The sequence below is a fragment of the Cuculus canorus genome, chromosome 4 (genome assembly GCF_017976375.1).
Source record: "Cuculus canorus isolate bCucCan1 chromosome 4, bCucCan1.pri, whole genome shotgun sequence".
In the NCBI taxonomy this organism is placed as follows: Eukaryota; Metazoa; Chordata; class Aves; order Cuculiformes; family Cuculidae; genus Cuculus; species Cuculus canorus.
In genome coordinates, this window is record NC_071404.1 from 28,629,278 (window position 1) to 28,644,492 (window position 15,215).

The window sequence follows — 15,215 nt, forward strand, 5'->3', positions numbered from 1 at the left end:
AGTAACTCAAACTTGCCGCTTTTTACAGCTCAATCCCACAGTCTGGGACAAAAGTCGCTGCTCAGAAAATGAGAAAATTTGTCAAGACAACACAGAAGTATATTTAGGTTTTGATTAAGCAAGCTTCAAAAGTGGGAGAAGCACATCAGCTATTTGGTATTGAGAGTATACTGTGTTACACATCCAAAATGTTTTTCTCTGTATCTAAATGAGAGATGTCAGACTTCAGAATGATCAGTTAATGCTAGAAACAAATAAGGAGATTGCCTCAACAGTTCAGTGTTCCAGTGATAATACTAGTTGTCCTTTTTGCAGTATAGCTACAGAAGTTTCAGAAGTTCACACACATATCAGCTCATTATCATCTTCTTGATTGGAAGTGACAAACTTCTTACTAATGGAACACATGAATTATCATCCATTTCAGGACACTCAGCCTTGCTATCACAAACAGCAAAGAGGAAAATAACCACAACTATGGTACTGGACATCACTTATCCAAGAAGAAAGAAACGCGCTGGCTGTCCAGAAGGTCCACCAACCTGTTACTGACCCAAAGTTTAACAGATCTGCATCAAAATGCCCAGCCTATACAACAAGCTCTGTAGAGAACATTATGTTCTTCTTTCTTTAAAGAGGTAATACCAACCACAAATTCACTCCAACCTTTATAGATTGCACAGTATAGTCATTAAGAAGTGCATAAGGACATTCTAACGGACTCAGTTGCTTCAATACAGCATGGTACACGCTAGGTTCCATACTGAAATGCAATGCTCAAAACACAGAAATTTGCATCCTTGTTGTTCAGCACAACAAAGGTAAGGAAAAGACAATACCATATCATGCCCTGTACCATACCCAAACAACTTAACTGGCAGCAAAATCAATTGTCAATAAAAAACTGAGTGAAACCTAAGAAGATAGTCTGCAGGAGCACTGTAGTGATCTGGATCAGACTGAAATCTCTGTGACAATCCTACGCAGCGTTAAAGTACAAAGTCACTGTAGTCACTAACAGCTTGTAAATTGAAACAAGAGTTTCAGTCAGACCAGTACTCCGACAAAGCATACAGAACCCACTAATGCAACACATCACTTATTGTCTGACCATTGTCCTCATCTTTGCCTGATTACCTGACTTGTTTAGCTTTCCCTAGCACTGTCACAATGATTTTGTATGTGGTATAAAAGCATCCATTAAAGAAAAATCTCCAAAAGTATACAGCATTTTAGGAGAGATTTCTAGCTCTTTCCTTACCTCTACACCTCTGAGAAAAACCAGACCATACATCACAAAAAATTAACCAAAAACAAATATTCAAAACAAGCTTAAAAATTAGAGGTACACAAGATCCTTTTTCCCTGCTATATTTTCCTTTGCTATGGCTTCCCAGAAGGTTTTGTACCTTTTTTTTTTTAAACAGGTCAAGGACTGCCACCATTTAAAAGCACGATTATTTATAATTTTCTCTTTTTCTAACTTCTTTTCCATCATCTTTTTCCTCATTCATCTTATCTTCTGTCTGCTAATGTCTCTCTTGTTTCTTCTATCTAAAGGTCTGTCTATCTTTGGTGCTGGTACCGGCAAAGAAAATAGTGTAAAACTGCTTCACTTGGGAAGATGTTCACAACTCATTTCAGAGGACAAAGGAAAGAATTATTATTATCTTCTACTGTAATCAAATCTATGCTATACTTCAACTGTAGTACTAAGACCAAGGAACGTAAAAAACCCTTTATTTAATAGGTTTGTGCAAAACCCACTGATAATGCATATTTCCTCACATTCCATAACCTTCAGTAAAAAGTATTAACTCATGAAAATTTTGTTTTATACCCACAGAAATATTTTACATAAAAATATTACTTTTTTCCTCTTCATATGATCCTCCAGAGCTGCTGCTGTAGCGGGATTCAAGTCTGTGATGCTGGCGGTTTAAGTTACTGTTCAACCCACTGTAGATGTCTAGATGTACATAACTGTAGGAACAAATAAAGTAGCATTAGTAACTGACATTCTGTGACAAAAATTAATAAAAGCCTGTAAATAAAACTATTTCAACAAAGCTGTTGTACGAAAATATTTCATCTTATAAGGAAAATCAATATGATGCCAAAGTGTGTCAGCTGTATAAGATGCACCTCTTTTATCAGTGCTAGATAAGGGGACTCAAGGAAATAACCCACTATTAATTATATTTCTGTTAGAACTTTTTCATTAATACTTACATACATTAAAATATTTGTTACCATTATATTTAAGTAAGTTCTTCTCACTCTCAAACAAAGAAATGAAATCCCTATTTGATCTGGCAGAGGCATATACATAGACTCACACCCAGGTCCAATATCCTGCCTTGCCAATCTGATAAAATATAAAGAAATCAGAGAAACGAGAGTGCTAAAAGCACAAATTCCAAGCCATTTCTACATAAGTTTCTAAAATTCTTTCCTCCTGGCAAGTCCAAGATGTAAAGGTACACCTTATCAAAATGCATATACCCTGGGGAGGTGTTAGGCAACCCTACAGCATATGCCAACACTTGCAGAAACTTTAAAAACTGCCTTCATTACTTTATAAGTTTCTTCAGTTCCAGCACCCCAGCAACCAAATACTCATCTGTGCCTGTCTAGGCTGAGATCTGAATGACACCTCAGAATTCCACAGTCTTCTGTGATTTACTTTCACATAGTACACCCTCCCTCCAGTTTAAAGTACAGGGGTTTTACTAATTAACAAATCTAACTATATTCAAATAATTATCCTGGGCAAGAAAAAAAGTGTCCAACTGGGAAAATATATTGGAAATACAATTACTAAGGCTCTCATGTTGTCACAAAATAAACTGGTTTGTGAATTTACCACATATTAGCTATCCTACAGTAAGGGCATGTGTGCACTTTTTTCTATGCATACTTTTACTCATGCTACTTACAGAATCACTACACCCTTTTCACTTTAAGGTTAGCTAACTCATAATTAACACAAAATGAGAGCATGCCTACAGTCAGGTACAGCTGAACTCCGATTCTACACCCTGACTAAGTCCACATCCACCACCTTCACAACTGTACCCCTGTCTGGCAAACATCTCCAAAGATTGTTCTTTAGAAGTTAAAAAATTAGGGAGGGGGGCATCTGTTCTAAAGCCAGCGGGAAGGGATCTTGCTACAGGTACCAGACATCCAAATCCCCTAACAGGGAGAATAATCTAGCTTTCAACAGGTGGGCACTGTTGACTTCTAGTGAGCTGGGAAATCTCTTTGCAAACGGGCTACATTACTAAACTAATAATATTTGCCCTTGATGTAGCCATATCCATCTGCAGTATAATTCCTCTTATGTAAATACATACAATTCAGTCTAACTTAGGTATCAATAACAATATAGCTACAGTAATACAAAACCTGACCTGCACTGGTCCCTTCATTTACTCAGTCTCCTCTACAGCTTATTGAGTCCGAATTCCAATTGAGGTTGCCATGGTTAACCCCAAAGAGTATTCCAGACCTGTTCCTTAAAACTTTACAGTCCTATTATTTCCTGCAATGTAGACATACCTGGAGCCATTGAGATGCAGGTATTTACATAAAAGTACCTAGCAAGAATTCCTGTAATTCAGCTTTGAGTAGATACTTACTTCTCTTCAATACTGTCTTTTATATGTTTACAGTCAGGGTTGCCGTCTGTGGGAGCTACCATTGTATTGCTACTAGAAGTGGTACCTGTGAATTATGGACAAAGAACAAGACTGGTCAATAAAAAAATAAAAGCAGTCTCAAACCCTACACGATTACTCTTATTCGCTTGTCCATGCCAAGGGCCCTAACCAGGTTTACACTACAACAATTATCATTAATAGAAACCCAGCCACAGAAATTAAGTCATTTCACATGCAAGAAAAAAATGGTGTTTAGACTAAAAAGATTTTGAGCTGCTACCATAATCTCACTAACCGGAAAAAATCAAAAGAATCCACTTAGGAATCTCCAAGACTTCAATGTAAATTAAGTAGAAAGGCTTGATGTGAAGCAGGTTCTAGCAACCTATTTCTTTCTTTATTGTACATTATATCTCACAGCAATCCCTAAAATGTAGCTGGACTTTGATACACCCTTAATCGAAAGCACAAATAGATTAGGGATTAAAACCTTACAGCCTGCAGTAAGTTTGTATTAATTTGTTTTTAAGAAAAACTTGAAAGCATCACACTGAATAGATGACCAAAATCAGAAATAATTTTGGACCCTCCCTACAGATTTTGCTGCTCTCAATTTATACTATCATGAACAAGTGCCAACACAACCACCTTGTGATGCAGATAACCCCTATGTGAAAGGTCCAAGCTGCTTCACAACATCAACAGATTTGCAGCACAAAAGCTAAGTCCTTGCTCAGATACTGTTCCATCCACTTCTTTTGTGGCTCATTTTGAAAGATGCTTCAGCAAAACCACACAGCTTTTCTCCAACATTTATCTGCATGTTCTTGGAGTGAGGCATGGAGGTAGATGCTTCTTATATTCTCAGTGTTTTGGGTTTTTTTCATGATTAATCTATTGCTAATTATATCTAAAAAAAATCTCCTGAGTAAGTTCACTTAAATCCTCTTAAATTCCTACAGACACATCTTGTGCCTATAACAGAACTTAAAATATAACAACTTACATGGATTTTAAATTAAATACATTTTCCCAGTTGTTTGACTGAATTAATATAAGTGATGCAGAAAGGGTTAGCAGTACGAGACCTGATCACTGACAAAGTCTAACGCATATATTAATACAAGTCTGTTCCTTGTGAAGTTATCAGATGCTCTTTTACAAAAACTCTAGGTATACCAAAACCTGTAGATCTTGTAAAACAACCCTTGCATCTCAATTCATTTTTAGAAGGACGTTGTACTCCTGTTGGATATTTACAAATTAACTCCAATATTATAATAGTGCATTTATAATTGACAATAATAAAACTTTCAGTTAATAAGTTCTCACCTGAAGTCACAGAGGGGATTTTGTAACCGGAAGTAATGCGGTAATATGGTGGATTATCCATATGGGTGACTCCTGAACTGACAGGATCTGTAAGCTGAAGTTCACCCACCAGCTCTTCCAGTAGTTGCATTGTTTTATCTCTACCCAAATAAACAATAACTTTCTTTACCTGCCATCAAAAACAAGCAGATGTATATAAAACAGCATGTACAAAAATAAAACTCTTATTGCAGTGACCTAATCAAACACAAAAGAAGGAAAGTAAGAGATTTGAATACCACAACTTGTTAGAATATCTACCTGCAGTGCAAGCAGAGATACTTGAAACTTAAACTAGTTCTAAAACCAACCCCATTTCTTTCACAGCTGTCAATAGCTCCAGTCTATATTATGAGAGAAATATATCACATGAGTAAGAAAGTGAGTCTTCCAAAGTCAATGACAGTTATTTAGGAAGTAGAATATTTTCTTACTAAGGTTTTAGCAACATCTGGGAACAATGTTATATTCTGATGTATTCTGATATAATTTCTTTTGATACTTCACAGTTGTATTCTACATTATTACTTCTACAGCAGATATCCTATTTTTTTCTCATGCTCTTCTGCAGTGCTCTCAAATATGCTTTGACAAAAAATAAAACTGGTTTTAAGGGGGCTTGGGGTAGGTTTTTTTCCCAGTTTACTACTTGGTCATGCAACAATAACCACTCTGTCCCTACACGGCATCACAGGTGCTTTATTTTACCATATCATCTATCTGCTTTTTTGGACTACCCTACACTATAGCATGGGCAAAAAGTTTAATTCCCAGAACAATCAAGGCCTTTACATACTTTGAAAAGAATAAACATGTAATTATAGCAATACATATGCTAGTAATAAAGGATTTTCCACTACATCTTCCTTTAGTAAAATTATCCTGGTCATCACTAAGCAGCAGCAGACGGCTGCTAGTCAGTGATTATTCTAGATATCAGTAAGTACATATTTTTATTTCTGACATTTTCTTGAGTCATTACTGCTCAACAATTTATTTCCATCCTTTTGAAAGAACTTAAAGACAAACGGTAAGCAAGTGATCCAGGGCATTTCACTCATGCAATTACTTTGTTACCTTGTTTAAATCATAAACAGAAAGATTTCTGGCTGCAACATTAAGCTAGATTTCCTGATTTGCAATGAAAACAATTGCCAGTCAATGCAGAACTTAAGCTGCCCTCAGTAAGAACTTAATAATATTCCAGGTCCTGATTGTTTACTTCCTATTAGAAAAATCTATAATAATTATCTAATGAAAATATTACTTTTGGAACTACCTTAATTCTTCCTAAAGAACAGAGACCAACTGCTGTAGTAGATTTGCATTTTATGATGGAAAGGAGTTGTTCAGTGTACACTCCTAATAAAATTAACCTAAATTTAGCAATCAAACTCAAGTTTCCTTTTAATGATAAAGGAGCAAAAAATCCTATGACAGATGTAGACGTTTTAGTAAGTCTTTTCCATCTTAAGGTCCATGGCCCACCTAATATACCCTGAATTTTGACACCTGGACTGTTTCAGGCTTACCACCCTGAGTAAACTGCAATAGTCAGTAACTTGTCTTACGGAAGCCTCAGCTATTTTTAAGGTGCAATACCATTTCTAGTTTATTTTCCTCCTCAAGCCCATTCCGTGAAGGCCAGGTTTCACTAAAACTGATATTCAAATTTCAACCCAGATGCCCAAAGTAGCTGCAAACAAAATAACTGAATTTGATTTGCTCATACTATTTAGTGGTCATACAATATGGGGCACACTATTATGTGGTTGGAGATTTTGATACCAGAAATCCTACCTCACATCTTTTATTTGGTCATCTTTGCTGCCAGACATACAACTAATTTTTAAAGTATCAATAGCTTAAGGAGAGACATATCACATACTCACATAAGGCAAAAGGCTGGGTTCGCTGTTCACTCCACAGATACTGATCAAGAAGTGCAAAATTATTTTCAGATTCTTTGGCCAGCTGTCTGCCAAAGTAGTCCAGACATTTTCTATTTCTGACCAAGCCACTTCATCACCATACTAGAAAACAAAATAAATATCTCTCTTGAAAACTCCAGTAGAAAACACTGTGTTTGGAAATGATCTGTATTGACCAAGTGGGACAGGGTCTAGAAAAAGGAGACAGATCCAGTAAGAAGCTGTTGCCTTTTTAACATTCCAGAATGAAGCTTTCTCATACATTCGTTTTTATAAACACATTCTGGAAGCAACTATTTTCTTTTGTAGCTGTAAATACATAAAAATATATGTAAATATATATGTACATATTTAATATTTCATTTACATAATATATAACTTTGTATATTATATAAGTACACAGATATTTGTTTATATGTTAATTTATTTCTATTTTTATATAATTATTTACATGTGAAAAAAAACACGATCTAAATTTAGCAGCGACCGATTCTCCCAGTTGTTGACAGTCCTGAATAAAACTCCATGGACCACAGGCTTGTAACACAGTATATCTGAAGAAGTATCATCTTGCACCTTAAACACAACAATTCACTGGAGCAAGATGGAGCCCTTAAGTAATTAGTTTTACCTTTGCAGTCATATACATCAGATTGTTCAGGACCATAGCTGTAGCCTGGGGTGATCCCCAGCCTTCTCCTCGTAGCCATCGTCTACTGTTTACCATTATTTCTCTGTCTTTCAAAGAATCTTCTTCATCTTCATCTTGACGACGAATGGTTGGCAAAGGTTTAAAGTCTACCAACTCAATATTGTTCATCCATGGCAGCAGATAATGAAGCATCACCTGTCTCCCAGCTGGGTGAGCCGTTTGGATTCTTTGACTGACTTCTGTCATTCAAAAATTAGGTACACACATAAATTGCAATTCAATAATGAGAATTGTTTTAGTAATAACAACAACAACCATGAGCCCAACAGACCATGCTGATTTAAAATAATGCTGATAGAGACATAAATTTTGTTTAGCTGATTAGTGCAATTTCATAATGATGAAGTCTGTAGTCCTTAGTAGAGTTAATCAAAGACACTGCTGACAAACAGTATGTTGAAGAAACCATATCAGTATACACACATACACATTCCTCTAAATGGAAGAGGGAACTTAAAACCTAGAGCATGTAAAAATGCACCAGCTTTAGCAAAAGGCACTGTTTATGCAATGTGATTTTTCACAGTAATTACAAAGTCAGTATAAGTATCTTTGATTCAGCTTCCTCTTTAATATATTTCAATTCCAAGTAAATAAAAACTGTCACTCGTTTTCTCCATTCATCATGATGATATTATCTTGTCCTGATTTTAGTGAATTATATATAGAATGATTATTGAAAAACATGAATTATATAAGTTGAAAATGCTTTTGGCGCAACAAAGTTGTTGTTTTAAAATCATACCTGAGAAGATAGCAAGTGTTAGTTCAGGATAAGTCCTTGCTAATTCTTCTGACAGTTGATAATATGACACAGAATACAGATGTGGTAAAGGAGAAGGCTGACCCAAAACCCCATCTGTCCGCTGAACTTCCAGTTTGTGAGCATAACGGAACATCTTTGGTTCCAAGATCTACAACAGTAATGTTCAGAATTTGAAGCTGAATACAGAACTATAATGGAAATCTTTATATAAAATCAGCTTTCAAATTTATGTATTTACTCTCATTTAATGCTTCCTATGCAGATCTCCAGATATCTACAGTATTCACCAACAATGTGGCAATTTCAGCACAGACTAGCTAAGACTCATTCCAACCGATGAGTTTCCAGCAACAAATTTAAGAAACCTGCTTTCACAAAATACTGAATTATAAATCTCTCTGTAACAAAACATAAAATACTATTAAACATTTGTATTTCCAAACAACATCAATTTCTACTCATCTATGAGACATGGATAAGAGCAATGCAATCTTTGATATGGCAGAGATGCAGCAGAAGGCTAAAGCAGCTTGAGACTTAAGTTTTGACTGATCTTAAGCAGTGGTGTTTACTTGAGAAGAAAGAAGGGTTGGTGCCAGTGCTGACATACCAACAAAAGTGTGACTTCAGTGGGGATTTTGCTGTTCAATTTAGCTGAGAACAAAAGCCTTTAAAAAATACCTCCAAGACTTGTGGTCTGAGCCACAAGTGGCGCAGATTATTCTTTTAAATATATTTTTAAAAACTCTAATGCTGCTTGTAAGATTAAGCTTTCCTAGAAAGGACCCCAGAAAGGAATACAAAAAAGTATATTCAATAGCTAACAAGATTTTCACTATCATCTCTCCACACAGATGGATGAAAAAATGTTTCGTACTGATGCAAAAATCAGAAAACTGACTGCTACCCCGCAAAATGAGTAAAAGCACAGGAAGCAATATAATTCTCTCTGAGGGGCTTTTGGACACATGGAGCTATATGCCACTCTGTTTCAGGGCTAAACTAGAAGAATCTCCATTCAGGTTTTGTCTCTTGAAAAAAACAGACATTATGAAAATACAGGTACGGAGTACTTAGGTCATAAAAACCAGACACGCTTCTATTGAAGTCTATTTAAGCCTAGTAAGAATCTGGCCTACCTAAGCACTAAAATAGAGAAATTAAATAAAAGAAAAAAATACATACATTGTATTTCATTACTGAAGGGATGAACAAATAATAACAGATACTTTTTGTAATGCATAGGGCTGATTCTTACTTTAAAAGAAAAAAAAAATTCAATCAAAATTAGCTTACAAACCTGTAACAGTTGCATAGCAACTTCATAGATAGCCCTAGTAGAATCAGCTGCTTTAAATAGTATCAGATTCAGAAGGGTCACTGTATCACACTGGTAATCCCTAGGGAAAAATTGCAAGTGTGAAATAAGTAAATTTACATTTGGCTTTTAAAAATTTGAATTTATTTATTAAAGTTTAAATTTACATGGAATATGGTATGGGATAACAACATTTTGAAAATTTCTCTAGTAACACATACAAACAAACAGAGGAGATCTTTTCTTTTTGTGTGAACAAAAAGCCCAGTTAATAAATTAAAGTATACTTTGAAAATGGAAGTTTAAAGTTATGAAAAATGCCGTAGTACCTGTTTTGGAACACACTGGCTATGGCTTTAAAACAGCCAGCTGCTACCCGTTTGGAACCTGTGTAACACCGGTCTACAGCCCAGTACATGAGGTTACTCTGGTCAGGGTTGAGTTCCAAGAGCAGCATGACTGCCTCACAGCCTAGCTGGTGAACCTGTATTCCAGAAGAGAAACAACATCAATTTAGAAATACAGAAAGACCAACTTACAAAAAAGGCATAAAATAGGGAAATAAATATTTAACAACAACAAAAAAACCCTCAAAACAATTGTGATGGAACAAATTTTCTTCCACCTAAAAACAGTGAGACCACAGCTTAAAATAACAACAGGTAATTCTACCAAACCGTTCAATGTTCAACTTGCAAATATAGTCATAAATTATTGAAGAAAATAACTAGATAGCTCTACTGACTTTTTTTTCTCTCCGTTTCAAGGCTACCTTGACTTATATACTATTTTCACTTACTACAATCTGAACACCTGAAAGCATCAGATACAGAAAAGCTCTTAAATATATGCAGGAATTCCAATGGGATACATAGGATAAATCTACATGAAGATCTGCATGTTCTCTTGAATCAAAGCAGCCCACTAGAGCTGTGTTTTTATGCAGTCGTAGCATCAATACATTGGAAGTCCTATCTTTTAAAGCTTGCCTTACTGTTTAGATGGAAAGCTTGATTTTTGGAACTCTGCAGGACCCCCACTGAACTGTTACAGTCTCACATGAGTTCATGTTCAAAATCTCATCTCCTTTACACTTTTACGAGATCTGCTTATTACTGTAAGTTAACCTAGTGGATTAGTTTATAAAGAACACACAATATTTCATTCCTTGTCCTTCCCCCTTCCATTCCATTTTGTCTGTTCTTAGCCTGTGACTAGGGATTGTCTTCCACAACAGCATGGGTGCATATATTAAGGACAGTGCGAAAATACTACTAAAACAGCTCTGAGCTTAAGCCACTCTCGAAGCATTTAGGCCATTCTGACTGCAAAAGTGTTGAGTGCATTGATGTTTGTAAACCAATATTGACATTGTCTTTATTACCTTTTTATCTTGTGAATCCAAAATATTATCCAGCCATTTGTATAAATAGCCATCAGATGAGAGCCCAACGTTATCTGCAACAGGGCCACAACACAGGACAGCAGACATAGCCTTTAGAAAGTAATTGAAAAACACTACATTTTAATAACTCAGACACAGGAAGGCCTTATACCAAGTCCATTAAAATACCAGAAAACTAACTTTTATTCAGTCAAGGGAGGAAGATCAAGGCTAATGAAAAACTGCTTAACATCTTATTTAAGAAGAATGTACTTTTACATGAAAGCCTTTCTGTTAGCCAACTGAGGACTAAAGTCATGGGAAATGAACATTTGGTAGTAGTTTTAAGAAATTTCTATAACAAATGTGATAATTTACCAAACAGAAAAAGCAAAACTGTTATAAATTTACATGTAGGCAGAGGAGAAAAAGAATAGCAACAAGAATGTGAAAATCACATCCAAAAATATCAGATGTTAAATTTGCATTAGAAAAGACAACATAACAATATAGTTCCAAAATTCAAGAACTGCTAAAATACCTTTAATGCACAGTATTGGTGTCTGTTTATTCTCATGTTCCTATCACTGTATCTGTCCAGAGGAGTAAACATGATACTAAAAGGACCTGCCCAATGACTGAATAACATAAATAGACTATGGCGAAGACTCTGCTGTGGAAAGACACTTCTTCTCTGGTGTACTGTAAGAAAAGCACATAATTAGACACGCTCCTCTTGTCATTCTTTAAAATAATGACTACAGAAACAGACCCAAGCAATGAAAATAAAATGAAAAATCAGTGTAAAACCCCATTATTTCAACATCATAATAGCTGGACATAGGTTTACTATTGTCCTGTCTAATGCCACTGGTATAAAAGAAGCAGCTATTCATTAGTCTAGAAAAATTAAATGCACTGCCAAGCAGCAAGACTTTTGCTAAATAAGAAAATTACTTCCAAACAGCACCAAAAATATCTCATAAAAACTCATGATGCTAAAGTTCTATGCAAAACTGATGGTATAAATTATTTTTATGTAAGTATTTTGAAACTTCAGAGAAAAAGACTTCTGTTCATTTAGTTTTTGTTTGGTTTGCTGGGTGTTTTGGGTTCATTGTTTTGGGGTACTTTTGTACTATACTGAGTATCACAGACAGTCATCAGAAGTTACATTTTTGCATACCTGGAACATTTTGAATGATATTTGCCACTAAGGCACTAAAATGGCATCGAATATCTTTCAATGTATCAGAATCCTTTTCGTTTTCTGCTTCTAGGAGTTGTCTTGTTAGATCAACATACTCAAGTAAAGTGTTGTTGAGGGAATGTGTTTCATTATCAAGGCCACCACTTGCACTAAAACAATAAAACAAAAAAGATCAGGTAGTATGGTAAATACATACAGCGATTTTTAAAACAATCTTTATTTTTTTGTCTTTAAAAAACCCTATAACTTCATCTCTGCAAATATTTAAAATAATTTCTTCACCCAGCTTCTAGTTCAGTGTTAAACAAAAAGCTCCAGTGAAAGCTAACCAATAATCAAGTCTTGTCAGAAGTCACTGACACAGAAGCTGTTCTTATACTGTTAAAAACAATAAGAAACCCCCTCAAATGACCAACCACTCCCCCTCCTCAAAAAACATAATTTGTACATTAGAAAAAAATAATTACCACTACTTGACTATGGACATCTATATAACATTAATCTCTGTGAGTCAGTCAAGACATACGATACTTCATGATACACTACTGACTATTAGCAGATTAAGGCAATTTATTCATTTTATATATTCATTTCCCATCTTCATTGCTTTAGCATCTTACTAGTCATCAGTACTAAACTAAATAAGGAGATTAAAGACTGCATGTGATTCAAACCTGGCCTCCTCTGAAAAACAACTGTTGGAAGGATGATTTTTTCCTCTATTTTACATAATCTAACTAAACACCAATGAGTACCTCAAAAGATAAGAAGGGAGAGCATTTTAGCAATGCTTCTGAGGCAACAGTCTGAAATATACAGTAGTAGCTTGCTTAGAGATTGACTATTTCATACTGACTACATTGCTAAGATTGACCAATATTGAGGTATCTTTGTCTAACAGAACAGAAGAAGATAGTCTAACCATCTGCTAGCTTGCCTGCTCTTATACAATTCCACCTGCATAGAAAAAAAAGTGTAGAAGACTTGTAAAACGTCTGCTAGAATTTTAAGTCTTCTTTCAAAGTGTCCCTACGCCATTTGGGTAAACTGAGAAAAAAACCCAACCCAGTTAACATTCTGTCTCCCTCAGAAAGAAAAAGGCCCACTATTAATGAGCCTTCTCTGCACAGGATACACTGACTAGCATCAGGAATGCAGGCAAGGAAGAATTCCAGACTGATTACAGACTAGCTGCAACTTGTGTTTTCTGATTTACCTAAGTGGTGTGAAGTCTGAGCACACAAACAAAAAGGAACATACACGGTGACTGTTAAAGCAATGTCCCAGTGAATAGCAGCACTGTAACTACAACACATGTTGCTGTGATAAAGAGCATGGAGGAGGGATGGACTAGAAATCCAGCAGAATTCCAAGTTTTATAAAACCATGCCTATTTACTCAATAGTGTACTAAAACTCACTGAAGAATTTTGCATGATTGTTATACTGGGTCATAAGGAAACTAGGGACTTAATTCAGAAGCATAAACAATATCAATCTTACCAGCGCTGACCCTACCTGTGACTAATGACACCAGCATCTGCCAACAGTTCAAATATTCGTACTAGTTGTACTCGTAAAATATCTCGACGCCTGCGCCGTTTCATGTTCTATTCAACAGAGAAAACACAACATTAAACGAAGCAGAGGAAAAACTATGTATAAAACCAGCATGGCACAAAAAAGCATTATTATATCTGTATTACAACTGGCATCAAGTACAGGGGTGCCAACTGTTACAAAATTGCTAGTAATTTTAATAAACCAGAAAAAGAACAAAATTCTTCCTTGTTGCAGCTCCAAGATATACTAGGTTTCCTATTAAATATATTATCAAAATAATATGGTTTTTATCAGTCTCCTAATGTAAAATGCAACATATTAATTGATTAATTGAAGTACGAATGCCAAACTTTCTACATATTTGCATGCAACTCTGACTAAACACACTATAGCCCAGTAATATTTCGAAACAGAAGGCACTTTTCTTCCTATCACCTGTATTTAATTACAAATATATTTCTAATAAGATTATGACAGTCATCACAAAAAATACTGAATAATTACCTCTGAGGTTGTGTTTGCACAGATTACTATTTTTATGAACATTTACTTAGGCTTCTAAACCCTGCTGTAAAACATGCTCTGTATCAGAAAAGTTTTAGTCATAGCAGTCAGTCAGAGGAGCTTAAACCCTTTTTCATTTAGCTCTGCTGTCTACTAATAGAACTGAATTCTATGTCTTAGGTGGGCATTTTACCAATGATACAATGAAATTAACAACTTAAGTAAAACTACTTAAAAAGCTTAAGTAAAAGTAGTTAAAAGAATGTAGAAAAATGTTTCCAATACTTTTTTCATCATTGAAAGAAAACATTTTTGATACAGGAATAATACAGAGCTCAAAACAAACACAAAGCTCTTCTAATGTAAAAGCCTCGTAATCATTTAAAAAAGTAGCGTCTGATCTTTTTATCTGGTATACTAACAGCCTTCAGTGCAGAAACTGAAGAACAAAACTGACATTCTCTTTTCTACCATTTGTGACAAGACAGTTAAAACTATGTGCTGAATATAGTGGAAAATATATAATTACCTCTGGCCTTCTTTCAAGTGCTTCCTTGATTATAGGATGTAATTCTTCTATTAGTTCCCTGAATTAAAAGAAAATAATTAAAAGTACAAAAACAATTATTAAATTAACATCTAAATTGAAACACATTTCGCAGCAACTAGTGTTACAATGTAACTTAAAACACCCTGAGGTTTTCCTTCTTTACCTCACATGAGAAAGGTGTATTAGGTACAAAGTTACAGAAAATTTACTCAAAAAAAAAAAAAGTGGAGGGAAGCAAATTT

The 15,215-nt window shown here is 35.1% G+C and overlaps 1 protein-coding gene across 7 annotated transcripts in view; it reads right to left on the bottom strand.

Annotated features, from left to right (window-relative positions):
* Window positions 1–15,215, bottom strand: part of FRYL (FRY like transcription coactivator) — a 169,301-nt gene that overhangs the window by 44,824 nt on the left and 109,262 nt on the right. For all 7 annotated transcript variants that reach the window (XM_054064535.1, XM_054064537.1, XM_054064536.1 and 4 more), the window contains 13 exons: window positions 14,953–15,010; window positions 13,875–13,966; window positions 12,334–12,506; window positions 11,689–11,849; window positions 11,148–11,258; window positions 10,093–10,247; window positions 9,746–9,845; window positions 8,425–8,593; window positions 7,599–7,858; window positions 6,929–7,069; window positions 4,998–5,166; window positions 3,645–3,729; window positions 1,871–1,983 (listed from right to left, as the gene is read on the bottom strand). In XM_054064535.1, coding sequence (XP_053920510.1) covers window positions 1,871–1,983; window positions 3,645–3,729; window positions 4,998–5,166; window positions 6,929–7,069; window positions 7,599–7,858; window positions 8,425–8,593; window positions 9,746–9,845; window positions 10,093–10,247; window positions 11,148–11,258; window positions 11,689–11,849; window positions 12,334–12,506; window positions 13,875–13,966; window positions 14,953–15,010 — 1,787 coding nt within the window. The remainder of the gene's footprint in view (window positions 1–1,870; window positions 1,984–3,644; window positions 3,730–4,997; window positions 5,167–6,928; window positions 7,070–7,598; window positions 7,859–8,424; window positions 8,594–9,745; window positions 9,846–10,092; window positions 10,248–11,147; window positions 11,259–11,688; window positions 11,850–12,333; window positions 12,507–13,874; window positions 13,967–14,952; window positions 15,011–15,215) is intronic.